The sequence below is a fragment of the Ostrinia furnacalis genome, unplaced genomic scaffold (assembly GCF_004193835.3).
Source record: "Ostrinia furnacalis isolate ACB-3 unplaced genomic scaffold, ASM419383v2 OfSCF0651, whole genome shotgun sequence".
In the NCBI taxonomy this organism is placed as follows: domain Eukaryota; kingdom Metazoa; phylum Arthropoda; class Insecta; order Lepidoptera; family Crambidae; genus Ostrinia; species Ostrinia furnacalis.
This window is the reverse complement of record NW_021130890.1, coordinates 246,016-269,447: the sequence shown is the minus strand read 5'-3', so window position 1 is coordinate 269,447 and position 23,432 is coordinate 246,016. Positions and strand designations below refer to the sequence as shown.

The window sequence follows — 23,432 nt, the reverse complement described above, 5'->3', positions numbered from 1 at the left end:
TTTAGTTTTATACACACATAAATGACCTCATATTAATCACATTTACCAAATCATGCGGTGATTATTCATAATAACCGGCGATTATTCATAATTTTCACATTTATCACTTTGACCGTAACATATATACCATTCATGGCCCGTGGCTAGGGGAGCCACGGGCCATGAATGGTATAGTTACGCCACTGGTACAGTCAACGTCAAATAGTTCGTGACACCCAAAGTGGCCAAAATTTGACAACACAACCCTATTCGAATGTAACAAAGACGTGTTGCGAAGTTATTGACTACTTGGGTGTCACGAACCATTTTTGCGCTGACTATACATGCAAATTTTCATTTTTCTGTGTAATCAGATTTTAGGCAGTTTTGACATCAATAAATAGTCAATTGAGTTTGCGAACTGGTGACATCATTATCGTCCCCAAGTCGTTTATGCAGAGCGTGGGGAGTATGGGCACCAAATGCCCCATTTGAATCCCAACTATATTATTATAAATGCGAAAGTAACTCTGTCTGTATGTCTGTCTGTCTGTCTGTCTGTTACGATTTCCCGCTTAAACCACGCAACCGATTTTGATGAAATTTGGCATAGAGATAGTTTGAGTCCCGGGAAAGAACATAGGATAGTTTTTATCCCGGTTTTTGAAACAGGGACGCGCGCGCGCGATAAAGTTTTTCTGTGACAGACAAAATTCCACGCGGGCGAAGCCGCGGGCGGAAAGCTAGTAGTCAATATAATCAGTTAAGTTCGCAATTATCCTCTGCGATCCAAACAGTCCTCGTACCTATTTAAAATATAACAACCGCTTAATGTTTCAGCTGTGTTTTGAGACTAGTTTCGGTTTCAATAGAATATTATTTTGCACTTAGTGTGTCCTATATTTGCTCTTTTACTTGAGGTTTAATCGGTTTATAATTCAGTTAGGAGTGAACTATTACCTATTACTTACTTGCTAGTTGAAGAGCAACCCGCGTGCATGATCAATCCCCGTCTAAAAATAGTCAGTTCTACTACTTGTGATTAATTCGTCCGACTTGTATTGCACTGACCGATTGTGGCACTTATTGTCACAAACGCCTTCCAACGTCTCATGTCGATGTTGAATCAAATAACTATAACTCTTAACACTCCAACTTAAATATCAATATTGAGTGTAAAAGTTCGAAGTTTTTAATAATTTTCCGTGAGTTTAAAATGCAAATTAGTGGCAGTGTTTTGCTTCCTTTGGAGGTTGTAAGTAGTTGGCTGTAGTAATTAGACTGGCAATATCACAACTACGAGTACTAAGTAGCGAGTATTCTCGTTGAGATGTTTATTTTGTGAGTTTATTTGTCTCGTTGCTAATGTGTAGACTGTAGTTTGTGAGTTATGTTTGGAGACGTGTTTTACTAATCATACCTAGAAGGATGTCACAAAGTAAGTTTTATTTTGATAAAAAAATACTTAAACCATTTTACGTTAGGTAAATTATTTTATGGCGTTATTAATGTTGGCAATGATGGTCATATCGATGTTTTATCTTAAAATAAAACTGATTAAAAGATAAGGTCGCAACGAAGCTAGTAGACCAACGAAAAGTAGTTTCCGGTCTAGAATATACCGGTCAGAAAAAAAATTTTTACCTACTTGCCTGCTCATTTGTAAAGTCAGTTTTTTGTTGTTGTGTAGGTATGTACTTACTTAGTGGTAACTTTATTTGACAGTTTTTAATTATTACTATTATTAGTTTCCGCTGTTACATGTCGAAATATGTAAATTACCTAAGTAGCTTTATAAATTATGTATTTTTTATAATTTTGATACACGCGCATCTCAGTATCCGGCCGGCGCGAGACTGTATCACAGCAAGTATCAACCGGTAGGGGGTCGTAAACTTTGCCTGATAACACTTATCAGTAGTTTGAGGGTTGTCTACGGCGTATCTTAGCTTATATTGTTCGGTAATTGACTCGATTCAGTGGGCGTGAGATAAACTTGAATTTGTAACGAAATATCGAATATGATTTGAAATCATCAATATACAAAACTTAATGTAGAAATCAATGATTTCTACATTAAGTATTTCTTTGTGAAGTCAAGAAGACTACAGAGGTCTGCCTGGGCAGCAGTTCTATTGCCACACAAAATCAATCAATCGAAATTCTAAACAAAGATGATAATTAAGATATTTACTTTAGTTAATGCATTCACTGAGACACGGATGTTTTTGTGCGTGGTCTGACTCAATTCATCAACAGACTGTTGTTGTTTTTTGACCCTAATCGATCTCAAGAACATTTTGTTTGTCTACTGCTAGTCTTGTTGTTATTGATCAGTCTTATTTTTTTCATAAGCTTATGTCTCTACATAAAGTTTATCTGGCACATTACAAAAGTACCTACTACTGGTCACTTGACCCTGTGGCAATGAACGCAAAGAAATGTAGGTAGCAAATTAAACTTTCTGTAATTAGTTACCGGCATTATCACCGAAGCAATTTTTTGTCAACCCTATTGTTTTTTTTAAGATTAAGACACTCGCAGATATTTATGGCTCCCCAGGAGTTGGGCCGGAGCCGTAGGCTGGTGATAACTTGTGATCTGATAGTCTACAATTGGCTGATTAAGTTATTAGCTTTAATATAATATTACGGCACAATAAAAAGACCTGCGAGAAGCATGTAAGTGTTTTGTAAATTAAAATTTAGCCTGAAGATGTTGAGAACAAACGAGTGCTATTAGGCACTTAAATGTTTAAAGCACTATCGCATATAACAATACTGCATTAACTTCGTTATTAAAATAGCATTTTCTTATCGCTTTTTTCAATGTAAGTACCTACTTACCTAAATAATATTTAGGAAATATCATATTGTCTAGATCACATAAAACTCTAACTAGGAAAAAAGGTATTTGGATTGTAGTTTGATTCGTAAACAACAATAATACTTAATATTCTTATGTTTATAGTTAATGTAAGTAGTATGATTATTATTCAGTTAATGAACGAATAATGTCATGGTTTGGCGATAACAAGTGTTGTTATTTTCTCGTTTTTTGCTGGTAATATAATTTATGTAATAAAATTTATCATTATGAATGTTTTGCTTCTTAGAGATAACGCAAATAAATAACGCTAGTGAGTATTATTATGATTTTGGGCATTATTATGCAAGTATTTGAATACTGAAACATAAAGCTGGAGCAGTTCGAAAGTTATTTGGTATTTAAGTTACTTTTGGCGTTCCAGCCAAGATGGCGGCGAAGCCAGTGACGTCAAAGATCATCAACTCGCCGGAGACGTGCGTGGACGACAACCTGCATGGTCTGGTGGCCATGTACCCCATGCTACGCTTACACCCGATGCACAGAGTTGTCACGGTCCGATCACAGGTAGTACGGTTGAAGAAAATGTATTCAGTTTTTTTCAGTAGCAAAAGCTACATTTTCTTTAGATACAGTAGGTCCTATTGTACCTTTGTATTACCTTTTTTGACCTGGATATTTTGCTACTTGGACATTTTGCAACCACTGGACATATTGTAACTTGGACGTTCTGCACCTAAACGGTATCTGCCGACGACGCCATCCTGCACTCGTAATACTTCGATACTATGTTGCCACAGTGAGGGATTTATATAGTTGGATATGCTGTCAGTGTGTACAGTGCAGTTGTTTTCTTTTTCAGACGGTTACTGGAAAAGTTGCATTAATCGGAGGTGGAGGTTCAGGACATGAACCTTTTGCAGCAGGTAAATAACTTATTCTCGTATGCCATGTAGACTCTAATCCCCTTTCCATGCTAGATCCAAAAATGCAGAGCATTTTTTAAACAAGTTATGTCCCATATCTGCGGTGGAATTGTTTAAAGCAAACGCTTTGTTTAACTGACTTTATCATACACGTTATGAACTGTCAAATGATTACGATTGCTTTACATAATTCCACCTCTGAATCGAATCTAGAATCTCCGGGAGTATCCCAATCGAGAGTTCAGCTGTAAAAGATATTTCCAGATCATTAATAAATCTTCTGTTGTGATCTTCAGGTTTCGTCGGATCAGGAATGCTGGATGGGTCCATAGCCGGCGGCATATTCGCTTCCCCACCGACCGGCAACGTTTTGTATACCATCGCATATCTTGCCCAGTATAATAAAGGTAATGACTGATAACGTAAGTTAGTTCTTCTTCTATCGAAGGTAACTTAAGTCAGCTATACACTTTATTATCAGATATTTAATATCTGATTAGTATCAGAGCTCATGAGTTAGTTCGGATCGGTAGCCCAACATCCTTGGGGGGCACCAGACCATTCTCTATAATAAGTACACGCATGCGCTTCTTCCGACGAAGCCACACGTCGCGGGACATTTTTGTCCTAGAAGTGTCACCATGTGACGTCACGCTTGCCACTTTTAAAGGCAAAACTTTTGCAGTAGCAAGCTCTTGGTCACTGGAAAGTGACCATTACCCCGTTCATTTCAGGAGGTTGCCTCGTCTTGATCGGGAACTACACTGGTGACAGACTGAACTTCGGTAAGGCCATCGAAAAGGCTAAACTGGCTGGAATTAAGGTATTACCATAGATTACTTCTGTATTCTTTGTTTAGTTTAGACTTTGGGCTTTTTCACTTTTTACTTTTTCCTGGATCCCAATCACAATTCACCACCAAATATAGTGTCAAAAACATTTTGATCTTGAATACATAATCAAGCTTTAAAAGAAGCAAATGGTAGGTACACTAGGCATTGAAGTTTGAATCTTGTTATCAGGCAGAAGGAGTGATATTAGGTGAAGATGTCGCATCCAGTCACAACAAGACTGGAGGTCGAGGCATGTTGTCCGAAGTCTTCTTATTCAAGGTATGGCATACATAGAAAAAAAAAGTTTCTTCACTATCTTATTTAAGACGCACACGATGATGAAACCAACATTCATCATCTTGCAAAGAAATTATTATGAACGAAGGAAAATGAATGATCGACTAATAAAATAGGCATATACAGCAGTAACAATAAAATATTTCAATAAAATGACGTTCATCATTACTTTTTCTATAAAAAAATTGAAATCGAAGACAGCTTCCATCCTTTTTTGAAGTCGGTTAAAAATAACCACCAAATTAATACTCTGGAGAGAGCATAGTACGGATCCCGTAGGTGTTTATAGCCTCACCACGAATACTTACGGTCTTAAGTCAAGTCCATTTGTTGCCATTCGGTGTTTGCAGCAGTTAGCGGCTGATGAAGGTTCGGTTTATCCTAGAGCAGCTAAACTTTTGAAGCATAATAGTTTTGTCGATGACCTAAACGGAGGCGCAGACACTATTGAGGAGGCGGCACTTGGAGGAAAAACCAATTTACTTCGGAAAGGTGCAATATTCTTTAACTGACGATGATGATGATGGATCAATGACACATTCTTCTAATCTCCAGATGTGTGGCGCTATGGCCGCCCAAGGTGCCGACCTGACATCAATGAGGGACGCGGCGGCCGAGGCTGTCAAGTACATGGGCACTCTTGGAGTCTGCATCAGCCCCTGTTCTTTGCCGGGTAATTATTATGTATCTACTAAGTCCGTTCATTGTGGAAAGCCTTGGGGGAGGCCTTTGTCCAGCAGTGGACGTCGATTGGTTGAAACGAACGAACTAAGAAGATAGCGAGCGGCGCAGGAACGGTCTTTGTGGAAATCGTTGGGGAGGCCTTTGTCCAGCAGTGGACATCTTTCGGCTGAAACGAACGAACGAAGAAGATAGCCTGTGCTACTGTCCAATGTGTTTTTTCATTAAACCGGACCAATAAATACAGGATCCAATTTAATTACAAGTGTTAATTGGCCAATTAAATCCAATTTAATTGGCGCTGTGTGAAATTGTCCAAAGATATATTATTATTTATTTATTTATTTAAGTATTGTTTTATTAGACGTATACCCACTAGCAACTTTCTTTATAACATATTATCTGCAAACACGCACCCGTACCACAGAATAAGTAATAGTACAGGTACAGAAGGATTACTCCGCAAGACGATTTAAATAAATGCGAGTCTTGCTACGACGCGATACAGTGGAATTCAGCTCGCACAGCACTACGTACCTACAATTTTATTCACCTACAAGTTTTGTCTCTTTCTATCGCATGTCTCTGAACTCTTCTTACGCTGTTAGGGTTGCTATGCTGTCTAGTGAAAAAATAGAATTAATCTACTTAGATACTTGTAATGAGGTACGTATGTAGGTAAGTATTAGTGTTATTTTACCTTTGTAAAAATAACATTTTAAATATACCTACTTAGGATAAAAAAGTACTTATTTTAATACAATGTCTTCATTCATACCTATTTTAACATAAGACAAATAAATTAAACATACCTACTAGAACAGAAGAAAGAATGACATCATACCTACCTACTTACTACGCAAACACGAAACGGCTACATCCTAGAACGAGAGGCGTCACCCGAAAATCATATTTGTATTTGGCTTTGCACAAACTTAATCTAATGTTACTCGCTGTACTTTGGCAATAATTTATTTTTTACTGAATATTGTTGGGGTACCTATGCATTATGGTAAAAGAACTAGCTTGTCGTAATTTGGTGTATCGATGTTACTCTTCCGTTTCATTTACCTACACGGAAAGGTAATAGTTAATATGGGAGGTGACAAACCGCCCGAAGATCCTAAATCGTACCGACCTATTACATTACTTCCCTCATTAGGTAAACTGTTGGAGCGATTAGTAGTGCCGCGTTTGCTACCGGGTGGTCCAATTTTTCACGAGCAGCAGTTTGGCTTCACCGCCGGGAAGTCTACTGCAGATGCAGTAATATCTGTTAGACAAAAAGTGACGTCCTCGGTGGCAAAGTACGTTGTAGGAATATTCCTCGATATTTCAGGTGCCTTCGACAATGCTTGGTGGCCGATCCTGCTCTTAAAACTGAAAGTTCGTGGATGCTATAGTAATATATATTCACTACTGCACTCGTACTTTTGTAACGGTACAACTAAATTAAAACTCGGCCATCATGCTGAATCAAAGGTGCTCACGCGCGGCTGTCCCCAAGGATCGGTCCTAGGGCCCTACCTTTGGAATTTGGGTTTCGATGATTTTCTAGCATTACCACTACCCGAAGGCTGTTCGTTAACCGGGTACGCTGATGACGGTCTCCTTTTAATAGAGGCTGACACTAGATCAAAGCTTGAAAATCTAGCGGATACATGCTTGAATTTAATATCTCAATGGGGAGACAGGAATCGTTTGCAGTTTGCCCCTCACAAAACTTATCAGCTTCTATTAAAAGGTAATCTTAAAGTTTTGCCTCGCATTAAATTCAATGAAATAACTGTTAAAAAACGGGAATCTGTTTGCTATCTCGGACTAATTTTAGAGAAAAACTTTAGTTTTGTCGAGCACATTAAACAGATCGGTGAAAAAGCTAAAAAGAACTTTTATGCCTTAAGTCACATTTCAACCTCGACGTGGGGTCTAACGTTTAAAATCCTCCGAGTAATATATTCGGCCACTTATTTAAGCTCCATTTGCTATGGTGCACCATTTAGACCGCGTGAGCTAGAATTATTTCAACACCCTGAACTGATTGAACCTGTACCTAAAAATGAGACGCACCTTCAAGTAATTTATGACGGTGACGTGGGATTAGTGGGGCACTGGAGTTGTATTTATTACATTAATGGAATACTGCGTGTGTACGATAGTCTTGTTGGTGTTCTAGGAAAATCGCAAAAAATATATGTAAAAGCCTTGTTTCCGTATCTATCGGAGTCATGTATTCAGTTTCCAAGTGTTCAGCGACAACCGAATACTATTGATTGTGGTTTGTTTGCCATTGCTTTTGCCACCTCTTTAGCTCGGAATATTTATAAATACATATATAAAATTAATATTCATACATAAAAGTACAAGGCAAAATATCGGGAGAGTTTAGGCTCCATTCACCAGGTGTATAAATTGACATAATAAGTTTATTATATTTGCTGCTACGGAACCCTTTGTGCGCGAGCCCGACTCGCACTTGGCCGGTTTTTTAATAGTTAATATTTTAACAATAAAATTCTTAAAACATCATAAATTGTATTCAAAATAAATTATTTATTAAAGGCAAAACATCAAGTCCCGACGGGCGCGCGCGTGACACTCGACTGATATAATACCCGCCGGCGGGGCGCTTCGCTGTAGGTAATTATCGGATGTACCGCGCGGAGTGAGGCAGGCCTGCCCGTACCTACAAAAAACGGGATAGTGCCATGTGAACACACAGGTTTGGTGTTCTGTGTTCTGTCCTGTTTTCTTGGTTTTGCGGGATTCAGTAATGCAGGGAACCGAAAAACTGGATGCCGTGGGCAAGAACCCTATACACCGTAGGGCCAGTTTTTCGAAAGCTTAATCCAGGTTTTGAAGTGCCCTTCCCTTTTACGAGTTTGGAACCTTGATCCAGGTCTTGAAGATTCCTTTACACTTGGTGGTTACCATGGTAATAAATAATTTACCTCACACACAACACATCTACACTTTTACACACAAGCACTATATGCACAACACTCATTCCTAATGCCCTTACCTATCTTTTGATTTATTGTATCCTTATATTGCATTTCTGCTTAGGTACTAATACTACTTGTAAATCGTGATTCCTTCCTCCACAGGACAGGCAGTGCCTAGTGTGGAGGTCTGTCTTTTATTTTGTACTACTTGATCTGGCAATAAATATTTCATTTCATTTAAGGTCAGCCACCTTTATTCGAGATCGCACACGGCGAGATGGAGTTAGGAGCTGGTGTGCACGGAGAAGCGGGTATTTCAAAAGAGCAAATCGGCACCGCCAAGGAGGTGGTCGGATTGATCCTCGAAAAGGTACTTATTGCACCGTAATTAATAGTTTCCTTTCTAATGCGGCTAAAGACATACGTGCCCGTATTCACAAACGATGATTGCTTATGTGAAGCAGAAAATCGAACGCACAGCGTTGAATAGGCTCTGTGATTAGTTCGTGTGTCACCCTGTGCGTCCACGCGCACTGTGAGACCTCGTAGTAATGTTTGTGAATACGGTCGAGATTCTTTTATGACATCGTTTGATAGAGCTCATGAAGCACTTCCAAGATCAGCAATCAGTTTTTCGATATCTTTTATAGTTTAGAACGAGTGAGATCACTTAACGTTTCCACCCTGTATATTTTAATCTCCAAAGAAAATTAATGGTGTATTTCAGATTGTAGATTACTTGAAACTGGCACCTGGAAATAGAGTGGTAGCCATGATCAACAATTTGGGAGGAACTTCTATTCTGGAGATGAACATCATTAGCAAGGAAATAAAGGATTATCTAGGTAAAGAAATGTAGTAAATATTATTTTAAAGAAACAAAAAGTTATCATTGTAATCACCAGTAATATTTTTTCAGACTGCAAGAAAATCAAATTAGAACGTATATACTCTGGGCACATGAAGTCTTCGCTAGAAATGCACGGCTTCCAAATCTGTTTGCTACACCTCCCTGAGGATAAAGCGGACGTGTGGTTGGGGTATTTGGACGCCCCAACGAATGCCCCCGCCTGGCCGGGAGGCGAGGCTTCCGTGGGAAACGGGGGCAGTGGCACTGACGTCGTTTTGACTCAAAAACTGTTAACGGATGAGAAGATGGTGAGCTTTACATTATTATTTTAGTCAATGGGACTGTTTTACGTAGGCTTTTCTCAAGGAACACCTCAAGGCACGATCTTCCTATCTTTTCATCCAAGTGTAACGGAGGTGAACCTAAAATAATACCTTCTTCAGAATGGTCCCCCACGCGCTGCTTCAGGGCAAAACGAACTTTCGAATGAAGACTTCTCTTCAATGAGGGCTATCGTTTTTATACTTAACAGTTGGCACCCCTGGCGATTGACAGGACCTTACTCTACAGTGGCGCCATCTTGATCAGTGCAAATGCGATAGTCCTCTTACCACTTTCGCGCTCACCAGTTGGTGCCACTGTCTTCGCTACTAGCAAGTGACAGGACCTTACTCTACAGTGGCGCTAACTGGTGAGCGCTAAAACGATAGCCCTCATTGTACTACCGATGACGTAAGAAGATAGTTGGCATTACTGCTATAGGCTGAGACGGTGGTGATGATGTTGAAATATGCTAAATACAACGAGAAAGCTGGCATAAAACAGGTTTTTGTCTTTACAGAAAGCGTCAGGAGGGCCGTCCCTCTCTGCCAAAGGGCAGGACATCCTTCGGAACTGCCTGACGACAGCTGCGCGGGAGTTAGAGAAGAACGAGGCGCTGTTAAACAGGCTCGACTCGGGCTGCGGCGACGGGGACTGCGGGAACACCCTCAAGAAGTTTGCCCAAGGTATTTATTTATTTTATTTTATTTATTAGGACAACCAACAAGACAAACACGCATACATGAAATTACTATAACTAAAGGTGCTTAAACTTAAAAGTAAGTGCTGTCTTAATAAAATTTTTGTATTTCTAAATAGACCCTGACTTTTCGTCCAAAATACATCAATGCCTTAAGACGAAAGTCTCATCATCATCATCATTTCAGCCACAGGACGTCCACTGCTGAACATAGGCCTCCCCCAATGACTTCCACATCGCACGGTTGGTAGCGGCCTGCATCCAGCCCCTTCCCGCTACCTTTATCAGGTCGTCGGTCCACCTTGTGGGTGGACGTCCCACGCTGCGTTTTCCGGTCCGTGGCCTCCATTCCAGAACCCAAGACGAAAGTCTATTGTGGTCAAATACCTGCCTTGTCATGCATAAAAAAAAAATTGTGAGTGTTTCTTTACGAGATCGAATCAGAAATGAGGAGATCTGTAAAAGAACTAAAGTCGCTGACATAGCCCGACGGATTAGCAAGCTGAAAGGCAATGGGCAGGGCGCATAGTACGCAGAACTGACGGCCGATGGGGCAGCAAGGTTCTGGAGTGGAGGCCACGTACCGGAAAACGCAGCGTGTGACGTCCACCCACAAGGTGGACCGACGACCTGATAAAGGTAGCAGGGAAACGCCTTATTACCTTTTTTTCTTAGTATCATTCGGTGCTCTCCTGACACATAATGTCCGTGTAATTCTAGAGAGTGAATAGGCACTTACAGGGCAGATATGTACCATCCTAGACTGCATCTCACTTAACACCAGGTGCGATTGCGGTCAAATACCTGCCTTGACTAGCATAAAAAAAAATCGTTGCAGGATTGATCTCTGATCTGATCGGTGAACGCGTTCATATGTTTCTATAGCGCATTTCGGTTTATTTCAGCCGTTTTGACGTATGTGGAAGAAGCACCCATGGCTGAGCCCGCCAGCGTTCTGTGGGACTTATCGGAGGCGGCCGAGAGAGACATGGGCGGCACGTCGGGCGGCATCTACAGCTTGGGACTGGCTGCTGCTTCACAGGCTCTGTCCACGTGAGTTCATCATCATCATCAACATCATTTCAGCCATAGGACGTCCACTGCTGCACATAAGCCTCCCCCAATGCTTTCCACGTTGATCGATTGGTAGCGGCCTGCGTCTAGCGCTTCCCTGCTACCTTTACGATGTCGTCGGTCCACCTTGTAGGTGGACGTCCCACGCGGCGTTTTCCGGTACGCGGCCTCCATTCCCACGTAAGTTATTAGACAATTTCACACAGCGCCATCTAGCCCCAAAGTAAGCAACTAATATGCTTGTGGTTTGGGTGCTAGCTTAAAGGATATACCACTTATATACTTTTTAAATACATAATATTATAAACAGTAACGCCCAGACCCGTCATAGAAATTTAAAATTAATCGTGTGGCGTATTAAAATTTCCAAAATTAGGCCAAATTCTGCCACCTTTCTCAGCATTTTGCGTCATCACTTACGGAGTTACGGATGTCTCCTTATCTTTAGCCATTTTAAAAGTCACAGATGGTGGACAAGTGCCATAAGATTACATATTAAATTGCTTCGTTAATTAAAATAGTAAGACACGGGTCTTAACGCGACCACGGCTGCAGCATCGCAGCCGAAACGTCAAGCCGTGAGTACATAATGTAACTCATTAATAAACGTCGCGTTAAGACCCGTTACTATTTTAATTGAAATGGAACGCGAAAGTTTAAAATCTTATATTACTTCGTTAAGCTGTAAAGTTTCATCAAACTCCATTCAGTACTTGTTCCTGAAAAAATAATCAACATCCATCTTCACAAACTGTCTTTTGTAGAGTTACAACTAACAATATAAATAATTTTCAGCGCCAAATCAAACGACTTGGCATCATGGGTTACCGCATGGGAGAGCGCCATGGCGGCCATCAACAAGTACGGAGGCGCCGAGCCCGGAGACAGGACGATGGTAAATAACAAACATAATGAGGGTTTTCGCGTATGAAAAATCCGCGGCAATACGTAGACGCAAGGTCCAAATGTTGCATGATTGGTTATTATTTTTGACATGACATTGGCAGATATGTCAAAATCCACCAATCACGCAGCAGTCAGACCCCACATCCACGTCCCGCCATCTAGCGGATCTTTCATACGCGAAAACCCTTATTTAATACACACCGAATCTGTGTTACGTAGTGTTAGTAGCTCAGTGGCGACCATTGGTGGACCAATGGGTGACTATTCTGACCTTTTAATGGCATCATTTGTGCAAAGAAAAGAAAACACACCTCAAAAACACGTTTAAAATAATTTAGGCTATTTTTATCTTGGCATTCATTAGTAGTTATGAACCTTTAAATCTTATAGGAAGGTTTAGCAATTTTTTTTTTACACTGACCATTCTATTAATCGTATTAGCCACCCAGCCTTACAATGGAACGTATCACCAGGCCTGGTCATCTCCGCGAGTTTATATCGAAAACAAAACACGCACGATGGCCCACCTATAGGATACTATTCAACAAGGCCTCACATACGAGCGAACATTGACTCACGCACGCGTATTCTTGTGTATGATGGAAGAAAATAAAGAAAATGGTGTACTAAATACTGTGCAGTATTTAACTGCCTAAATAATAATAAAAACACAGAATCTACTTTTTTAAGTTGCCTCAAGACACTGAGAGGTAAATAAGTAGTTAATATTGTTCATGATAATTCATGCTAAATCATGTATTTCCTCCGCCATTTTCCGCAGTTTGGCACCTCACGTCACATCATTTTACCGAAGTCAGCCCTATAGCTTCGGCGCAGTGCCGATCACTGACGTTTGTCAACAAAATGGTGCTTGACTCTTGAGACAGGCTAAATTACACCATATTGTTAATGACATTGAGCATACATTTTTTAAAATACCTTCGCAAAATAAAACTTCTGTTACGTGGTACTTATTATTATTCTGTGGTATCACGAATATTAACCTTTACTATCAGTATCCCTAAACTTTGTTTCCAGTTGGACACCTTACACTACGCTGCGCAAGCGCTCAAACAGAACATAAAGGGTGATCTGAAGACTGCGCTGCTTTCGGCTAGCGTAGCGGCTGATAATGGCGCCAAGGCTACCGCTGCGATGACCGCCAGGTGAGATATGGCTGGCTAACGGGTTAGACCTTATAAAGAAGCTCTTAAGTTGAAGTTAAAATACAGTTTAAGTACAGTAAAAGGTATAAAATATGCCCGGTGTTTCTTAAGACCTCCGCTTAATCTCGGGCGCTCTTGCGTACTTAAGTAAAAACCAAATATAAAAATATCCGTAATCACAAGCGATGCTTGGTTAAGTGAAGCAGCAATGCTATGCGAAGTCGAACGCACAGCGTTGAAACGTGATTGGCTCGTATAAGTCACTCAGCCACTCAAGTATTGTCTATTAATAGGTTTTTGGGATCCTGTGCGTTCACGCGCACCGTGAGACCTCATAGTAATGTTGTGAATCCGGGTGAAAAAGCACGCTTCTTGTCCAGTGAAGCGCTCCATAGTGACTAAAAATTCATAAAATAGNCGAATAATCGTGCACGCCATGTGTGTGTTAATTTTAAGTAAACGGTCCGAAACATTTTCAAAGCTCTGTAATTTTTCGTCTGTGAAAGAAGCAAACGCTTCCTCCAATATAGGAGACCCAAGGAGGCGAAGGGAATCTCTTTTAATAATTTTAATATTGGGAGCTATGGAATTAAAATTCGAAATGACCCTATCTGAATTAGGGCAGGAGTCGGGTACAAACAATTCACATTTTGAAAAATTTAAATCTAAACCGGCTTTTTCAAAGTTTTGTGTTAACATATTTAAATCGGCCAAAACTGTATTAGGGTCTCCTCCAAGGGTCCCGTCGTCTAAATACCACACATTTGAGATTTTTAAAAGCTTTGGAAAACAACGAGTGTGACAGTACGACTGTCGAGTGTCTTCACATGATACTTTTGTACTAAATGTAGTACACTCGACAGTCATTGCCATTGCCTTGCCCGCTGTTTGGCAAAGCCTTAAAAACTAGTTGATGACACTATTAACCAGTAGAGACAACTTGAATAAAAAACATATTTTCATTGTAACCCTGAAAATGGGTTTGCATTTCAGTGTGAAATTAATTTTATACCTCGTCAAATTACGAGTAAGTGGGTCGCGCACAAGTGACATCCCCTATCCATACAAAATCTCTGCAAGAGTCAAGATTTGACAGCTGTCAAAAAGTCTGTATCAAACTAGTCAATAGGCAAAAACGTCGATTTTTTCTTAAAATATTGGCAAGTAAACCGAGTCAAACCAATATTTTTTTTCCATTTATAGAACATTCGAATATGTGTTAGGTTCTGCCTTCGCCATATTTCTCTTTTGATCTTTTTCCACGGTTTAGGTATAATTTGTTTCTTTGCGTTTATTATTCTGTCTGAGGCGTTTTGTTTGTATTGTAAAACTAAACCTTTTAATGGTTTTCCGATTTGATTTGGCAAACAATACTTTTTGTTTGGTTTAAGAGTGAACTTTGTGTTCTAAAGATCAGAAAAAAATATATGAATTCTAATCGTACCTACTAATATTATTACGAAAGTGTGCATATTATTATCGGTTTGTGACCTTTTCACACTAAAGTTGAGTTACACGTCATCTTACTTTAACTTAGATAAACGTCAAAACTGTCGAACTCCATACAACAAAGGTGGTTAAACTCAGCCTTAAACTACTTAACTGATTTAGATGATTGATAAAGAGATTGAGAGAGATAGAGAGAGAGAAAGAGTTCATGACCCAGGAAAAGTACAGAATAATTTTTAGCCCGTTTTCAGAAAGAAACGCGCGGATTATAAGTTATTTTGAAATAATTATACTAAAAACGTTCAATAGCACCAAGATTTGTGGTAAACGTCCTAGGGCTCATTAGATAAACATTTTGTCCCCATCGGGATACGAACTAATACCCTCAAGAACCATAGCTAAGTGGTAAAAGGCAGCAGGCAGAGTATTAAGAATTTTAAAAATTCATGTCAGTCCTCAAACAGAGTTATTGCCATCTAAAATAAATAATGTAAACACAGCCTCCACAGAAACAGTAATATTAGCAACATGCACGCAAATAAAGAGCTTGTGAACATGCAATTTTTATGTTTATCTAAAAGCTCCAAAGCGTTAGCTTTCAAGCTTTGACATGTTTTGAGTAAACATAATAAATTGTAAAACGTTTCAAATTCTACTTTACTGTAACTTGATAAGGTAACCTGAGAAATGTACAGTCATTTCTAAATTTTTATTGAAAACTAGCTTTTGCCCGCGGCTTCACCCGCGTGAAATTTAGTCTGTCACAGATCGTCAAAACTTAAAGCCTATAATATGTTATTCTGGGTTATAAACAATAATACTGTAAAGATTCATCAAAATCCGTTCAGTAGTTTTTGCGTGAAAGAGTAACAAACATCCAAACATTCAGATATCCAGACATCCAAACTTTCGCATTTATAATATTAGTAGGATAGTAGGATATTAGTAGGATTAGTAGGAATTTCTCTTACATCTCTTGTAGTAATCAAATCAAATGACACTCACCAGTCTGATTGGACTACAAATTCTTCCAGATAATTAACTCCCCAATGGTTAGCCTCAAGTCGGTCATACCATGGACCGCCAGTAACGGATGGCGTTCTTAGGGCGCTCTCGTGGCGATCAGTGGAGGGGTTGGTACAAGTTGAAGGGAAAAGCGTTTAATAGTTAGTTTCTTTAAGGTTAGAATAGCTTATGTATCATTACGTCTCTCGCAACGCAACTCGCGTTAAAAAATAGGTATATTACAAAGCCGTGTGGTGACGGCAGAGTAGAATACATTTGTCACCACCCCTACTCTTCCCGCGGGTGTCGTAAGAGGCGACTTAGGGACTACACATCAAACAGAGAATGGGCAGCAGCGCTCTCTGAAAAACATCAATCTTTTAAACTGCGATCTCCAACCCGCCTGCCAAGCGTGGAGATTATGGCAAATCCCTCCACCATAGTGGAGGAGGCTCATAGTCCAGCAGTGGACTGTAAAGGGCTGTTGATGATATTACAAAGAAAATATTTACAGTAAATCCATAATAGCTGGTATTCGACAGTTCTCTGTTTGAAGCGCTATTCTTCTTGTTTTTAATTACTCTCAAACTGTCCCGCTAGGATCGCGGCTTGCTCTCTCTACACGAACTCCCTCTATCTCTCTCTGTTGGCATTCTGATGTTTCTATTTGAGTTTGGAAATTTTCAGACCAGCGAATAGGTGTTTTACTGAGCGATCTGGTTCCCTATACAAGGTATTGTACAGCCTGTGCCAAATTAGTTTGTTAACACCCAAAGTGGCCAAAAAGTTGACAACACAAGCTAATTTTAATTATTGTAACAAAAATGTGTTGCGAACTTTTTGGCTACTTTCGGTGTCACGAATTATTTGACGTTTACAGCCGAGTAAGACCAGTTGTTCTAAGTCGTTATTGTGCTCAAAAACATTCTACGCTTTCGTTTACTATAGGATTTTGATTAAAACTGGCATGAAATGTAATAATCGCTCCCGCTTGTGATTTGCGTCCCGCAGCGTAGACGGGACGGTCATCGCGCGGGTCAGCTCGCGTAACGTCACGTGAAATGAGCGTGGGAGACCTTTCGATTTGCTAGGGCTGCGACAAGGTATCGATAGTTTACAAAACAATCTAGGAGTATTGATAATAGCGACCTAGGGCTTTATCTATTCATAAATAGGAACGACATTTGCCACTAGAGATAACCCACAAGTATTTTTTTTAGTGTATTAAGAGAGCTGATACTGATACTCTCATATTAAAAACATTACTCTTGTTCCGTTGCCATACAGTTATTCTCGATTTTGAATAAAGTTCCACTCTTCCTATTATCATCCCAGTGCCATCAGCTCCGATTTATTGTAATTTAAAGTCAGAAAAGTAATTTATTTTAGTCTTTATTCAGCGCTTTTACACGTTCCTTTTAAACCCTACCACTGCTTCAGAACAACATTGCTCCTTTATTTCACTGAATAACACGGGCGGCGTAAAATAAAAACGGCCATCTTATTCCATCGATATCGACTATCGACACCTCCACATCACTACACAGGTAATGTGTCGTGAAACGGTCGACCGCAGTGTGATGACGGTCACTCGGCAGTGAGGGCCGGTGATTACTACCTGAATGCCTGCCAATGACGTTCGATAAAATCCCAAGTACCCTCCGTTTGGTGCGGAGACTTTATGACCAATGGGTTAAGGCTCAAAAGATAAAATCATTTATTGCAAAAATAACATGTGTATTTTTACCTATGTGGAAATTTGCGTTATACGATCCAATTCGACTAGATTTTAAATCATACCACAAATGAGACCAGTGAACAAAATAAGCTTCACACATGGTATTTACATCCAATCAATTAAAATAAAATTTAAAGTTGTTGAAATAATAAAACGACGATATGAAACAATTTAAAAACTAAAATCCATAAGTGTGTTTCAACCAAAATAGTAACCCACGGCTGCAGCATTAGCAGCCGAAACGTCAAGAAGTCGTGAGTACATGATTTTCATTAATAAACGTCGCGTTAAGACCCGTGTCTTTCTATTTTAGATAAATTTTAATTATTATTATATTCCGTTCCACATAAATGCATCATCCATCAGTACTATTTGTAATTGTTAGCGTAACACAGCAGATATTTCAAATAACTTATACAAACAAGTTAACCCTAAAGAAATATACAAACTGATACTACCTGACAACTGAGAACGCCATAACTTACCTTTAAACAGTTGTCAGCCAGTCCGCCAGTCTAGACTAGGGCTATTTTTCAAGATTTCCACCCCCTTTTCCTCCCCCTTTTCACCCCTCTTTTCTCCCCTTTTCATCCCCCTTCTCTCCGATAAGGCAAAAGGTAATTCTACAAATAACCAGCATTGAGACCTTAAGCTCTCTCGTGGAAGACCATTTTTCTAGAATTACGAGCTTTATACTTCCTAAATCGACTTTTCCTGTGAGATTAAAAATATTTTTTTGGCTCTATGATCTAGTTTTTATAGAAGGACCTTCGATTCCCAATGGGACACACCTAAAAATTGATTCTTCATATTTTATGTTCCTAGATTGGTAAGAATTGCTTCAGTAGTTGAAATGAGAAAAGGCATCTAATACAATGTTCTTTATTTTCAAAATACACGTTTACATAATTAAACTCAAAATTTTAATAAGTGTTAAATACTTATTTACCTAGGTGCTACTAGTAGTGTAGGTATAGTAAAAATCTTACTAGTGTGTGGAATTTTAGTAGCAGTTTCGTATTACTTGCTACGAAAATTACCATGAATTTTATAACATTACCTAATATGATTCTGTATGTATACATTTCTTAGTAAATAAGCTATTTACTGACTGACTTGGATATACATATTTTACAATAACAAAAGTATTAAAAATCTTCTTCTAATCTTGAGAGATGAGTATAGTTAATAATGTTTTGCTCAGTACATATTGGATTTGGCATAATATTGGCATAGACTGTTAATATAGAGTGCTCTTTGACAAATATATTAACGTTGAAATGCCAGGTAAAATTACTTAATAATGTTGATTTTCTTATTTTTATTATGAGTTTGTATGTAAAGTTAGATTGTTATTGAAAGACAAAATGTACTACATAATTATACCTCAAAATACGCAAGCTTAAAACCTTATTACTTCAAAAAAAATGTGTATAAATTACTCATGTACCCTAAAAGTTTGACTTGTAGGAAAGTAGAGGTTAAGAGAATTGCATCTACTTGTATTTTCTCGAATGTATTAAATAACAAGTGCTCATTGCGTTCTAAAAACATTACCATAATTTTAAACTTGCACAAAAAACGCAGGCCTAAAACTCGATATTAAAAATGGAAAAAAACACGTCAAAGAGTATAAAAAGTACAGGGAAGCAAGTAAATTGCGAAGTGCGCCTTGCAGAAAGGGCTGGAATCATTAAAGTTGGTCGTTAGGTACAAACTGGAGTGGCTGTGTGAGTACTTACCGATACGGTCATATCGTTACAACGGTGGGGTTTACACTGTACGATTTTGANTTTATATAATATAGCAAATTGTTAATTTATTTAATTATTACTTAATTACTATTTTACGTGTGATCTTTTTTCGCCTGAAACACAGGTTTTTAACCTAGTTCAGGCTACAAAAGACTATTGAAATATATGTAAACTCTAGCATAATAAGTTCTTATAATGTTCTTATTTTGATGAATAAATTATTATTATTATTTATATGTTTGCGATTTTTTCATCTCAGCTATAGAGCTGGTATAATATTATTATTATTATTATTATTCCTTTATTCATCTTACTTTCTTATTTTTAATTTTTTCTTTTTACAATGTAATTATTATCAAAAAATAAAAATACATTATAAAAACAAAAATCTTAAAAATAGTTAACCCGCTGGCAGCGGAGCAGGGCCCAGGCTACCGGTGGTCAGGGTCACAGGCTGAGGAACCTCCGGACAATGCGTGCCGTGCTGAGGATCACCGCCTTTTGAATCTGACCCTTGAGCCAACCATCTAGCGAGAGCTTCTTTAGATGTTGGTCGAAGCTCTTCGCTATTAGCCCGTTTGCCGAGACAACTATCGGGACAATGATCGTCGAGTCAACATCCCACATGGCGGTCACCTCGTGGGCCTATTATTATTATTATTATTATTATTATTATTATCTAAGCATACATAGAAACAGAGGCAGGAAAGCGACTTTGTTTTATAATAAATATGTAGTGATAAATACTCATAAATAAATGATCAGTAAACGTTCTTAGAACCAGTCAATAGCAGTAAAAAACATGGGCAACGTTTTTATCATTTTCTTTTGCGAATTAAAAAGCACAAAAGGAAAGCTTCGGAAGTTCCAGCAAGTCCTGCCGGGCGTGGAGTCGCGACATGATCTTTTTTCTTCTGCACACTGCAGGAGTTTTAGGGTTCTGTGGGGCAATAAAGGAGCCTTAAAATGACCTTTATTTTGCATTTAATAATGGGAGATGTGCCATTATTTTATAATGTCAGTGTAAGACATTGATCCTGACAAAAGATACTGTACCTACAGCATCCTGTAGTACCTAAGGATTAAACATACAAAACTCAGATGCATCATCATCAGTCATTGCTAGTCATAATACGTTTAAACCTTTGAAAAAAGGCGCTGCTTTGTGTTTTAATATGTCTTGAAGCAGTGGTAGGATTAAAAAGTAAAACCGCATTTGAAAATTTAAATTGTAATTTGTAAAAAAATATTTGTTGTAATTGTAATTTCATCTCATTCGACTAAAATAATGTACGGAACCTAATCATAAAAACTCCAACCCAACTTGCCCACTCCCAGTGTTCCGGCGAGGAGATTTTTTCCAGCCTTTGTATGCGAAACCAAGATTGGATTTCTTGAGTGCTAATGTCGCCCTTGTCGCCGTATTGTGGTGTCTTTTAATACTTTTGTACAGCTTCTTTTATTTAAAAGTGATTGTAAAGTTTCTTATCCATCGTTTAGGCTATAAAAATACAGGTGAAAAAAATAGGTGGTTTAGAAAGGGGTTAGAGCCTTTGTGACATATCCACATGGCCGCCATTTTAGATTTTAAGTAGGTATAATATTCTTATGGTACATAAAGTGTCACGTTCTTGAGATATTGAGAAAAATAAAAATTACTTAACACATTCATTGTGCGTGAAAACTTAAAGAAACTAAATACAAAAGTGATCAAAACCTCTTTAAAGAAAGTACTAATTTTTTTTTTTCTACTTATTTGCAAAGAATAAAAACAACAGAAAAATTAGTATTTGTACGAAAAAAACTCTTAGAGAATTAAATATGGTCCTACTAAAGTAATTATTTTAGTATACGGCTGAAACGATATTGATAAAGATATAATTATACCTACGTCACTAATCCTGAAACCCATTGTAAGCGGTATTCGTTACACAATATACGCAAACTTGCGTGAGCGAGTGCACAATGTAGTAACTTAACACCTACAAAGTTACGAACTAAATAAACAGCGGGTCCCAATACTAAGGCCTGGCTTCCACTAATGCGGAGAGCGGAGCGGAGAAGAGCGGAGAGGAGACGAGACGAGAGAAAATTTGCGAGCTGTGCGTATAGATCGTTTCATCCACGAAGACGCGCCCCACCATTCTTCCGCTAATGTTTGAATGTTATCGGTACACGCTAAATTATCCATGAGTGCACACGCACACTACAATAATGACGCTCGGATTGCTCGGATCAAACTCCCCGCACCCCGCGCTTACCTCGATTAAAAATTGGTGGGGCACGTCTTCGTGGATGAAACGATCTACAACTGTCAGCTGTCAATCTATTGCTGTCTATGATACACAGCACCATTCCGCACAACTCCGCACCACTCTGCGCCGTGCCGCCACCGCTATCAAATTCTATAGAAAAAATAGTCCGCCCGACACTTCTCCGCTTGACCTACTTCCACCGAAGCGGAGCGTAGTGGACATGTGGAAAACTCATTAAAAAAACTTATAAAACTCATTTATTTTTGCAAATAGGCTTTTAAAAGCACTTTTACACGTCCCAGTATTAACCCTACCACTGCTTCAGGACAATCAATGGGCCAGTGCTGAGAAGAAGCAGCGCAAGAAACTCAGTCACTATTAATAAATAATGAAATCTTATTGGTTATTGAAAACACAAAATTAAAAAGTTCTGGAGTGCCGACCACGAGCCGGAAGACCTAGTGTGGGCAGGCCTCTCACTAGCTGGACCGACGATTTGGTGAAGGTCGCGGGAGGTGCCTGGATGCAGGCGGCGCAGGACTGGTCTTTGTGGAAAACCTTGGGGGAGCCCTTTGTCCAGCAGTGGACGTCTTTCGGCTGAAACGAACGATTGGTTTATTTATTATTAAAAACACTTCTCTGCTCCGCTTCGCCTTTGTGGAAGTCAGGCCTAAAGCTACATTTTCGGATATTGATGCTTTGTGGCAGAAATAGCTCGAGATTTGGGCGGTTACCGCTGTTTTAGTTGCCGACGCAAAACTTATGCCATTACATTAATTGATGTTCCACAAATTGCTCGGAGAGAACAGCCAGTTCACTAAAAGTTTTTTTCAAAATAATTTTGCTGAAAAACGTTAAAAATAAATCACTAAATGATATAACTGTAATGTAAGTAATTCATTGAAGTCCAAATAGAGCCTTGAAAAAATTTAAAGTTTCGTTGAATTTGCATAGAAAGGTACAGACAGAGGTGCAAATACTTCTCATAAATCTGCAGTCATGAAAGTTTATAAATTATATTTATTGCATTTAATCACTAGTGACATTGCCACACTTTGTTACGACAGACTTGTAGATGGCGGTCTCCCTTGCCTATCCTACCATCCTACCAGGGGCTGTGACTAAATCCTTTTTTTTGCCTCTGATAAATTAGATACGTTCATCCTCCTGCTACTTATGGAGACTAAAATTGACCTGGTGATAATGATAGACTGCGGAAGAGACAGAAAAATCCCGAAACAAAATTCCACTGGTCAACTTTAGCCCCCTTATTAATAAACAGTTACACCTAGGATGAACACTGGATTAAAATAATATTTCCATACTAAATTCAAGTTCGAGTTCAACTAGGGTGTAACTTTTATTAATAAGGGGGTAGAAGTCCTAACCTGACATCGTACTTAGATTAGACTAAGAGCTAGTGAACGCCAGACCTACGTCATTTTATAAAAGCTGAAAGTTTGTCAGCGTTGGGTAATGATTAGAAGTTGTTTACACATCAGCCAGATAGATTTGACAGTTCCAACTCCTTGCCAAACAGTTTTTTTTAGGATAGCTGCCAAAGCCACGATGACCCAAACTTCATGATTCACCAGCATTCTAACCTATAGTGTTGCCCACACTGACAAACTTTCAGCTTTTATAAAATGTCGTAGGTCTGGCGTTCACTAGCTCTTAGTCTATATTTGATTTGATTTGATCCTGACGGACTGAGCTGGCTGTTCTAC

General features: G+C 39.0%; 1 protein-coding gene across 2 annotated transcripts; it reads left to right on the top strand.

Annotated features, from left to right (window-relative positions):
- Positions 1 to 1,242: 1,242 nt before the first annotated feature.
- LOC114366653 (triokinase/FMN cyclase) lies at positions 1,243 to 13,674 on the top strand. 2 transcript variants are annotated; one of them, XM_028323585.1, is made up of 14 exons: positions 1,243 to 1,417; positions 3,230 to 3,372; positions 3,668 to 3,731; positions 4,028 to 4,138; positions 4,466 to 4,554; positions 4,754 to 4,843; positions 5,417 to 5,534; positions 8,730 to 8,857; positions 9,215 to 9,332; positions 9,407 to 9,645; positions 10,179 to 10,344; positions 11,264 to 11,411; positions 12,228 to 12,327; positions 13,377 to 13,674. In XM_028323585.1, the coding sequence occupies exons 1-14, from the start codon at positions 1,408 to 1,410 to the stop codon at positions 13,506 to 13,508; spliced, it is 1,656 nt and encodes a 551-aa protein (XP_028179386.1). In that variant the 5' UTR covers positions 1,243 to 1,407; the 3' UTR covers positions 13,509 to 13,674. The 2 variants fall into 2 exon arrangements, with proteins under 2 accessions (XP_028179386.1, XP_028179387.1); XM_028323586.1 differs by lacking the exon at positions 1,243 to 1,417 and adding an exon at positions 2,160 to 2,660.
- The last annotated feature ends 9,758 nt before the right edge of the window (positions 13,675 to 23,432 follow it).

Coding starts and splice junctions, on each gene's coding strand:
- LOC114366653 (XM_028323585.1), top strand. Junction 3,732..4,027: donor ACATGAACCTTTTGCAGCAG/GTAAATAACTTA, acceptor TGTGATCTTCAG/GTTTCGTCGGATCAGGAATG. Junction 5,535..8,729: donor CAGCCCCTGTTCTTTGCCGG/GTAATTATTATG, acceptor ATTTCATTTAAG/GTCAGCCACCTTTATTCGAG.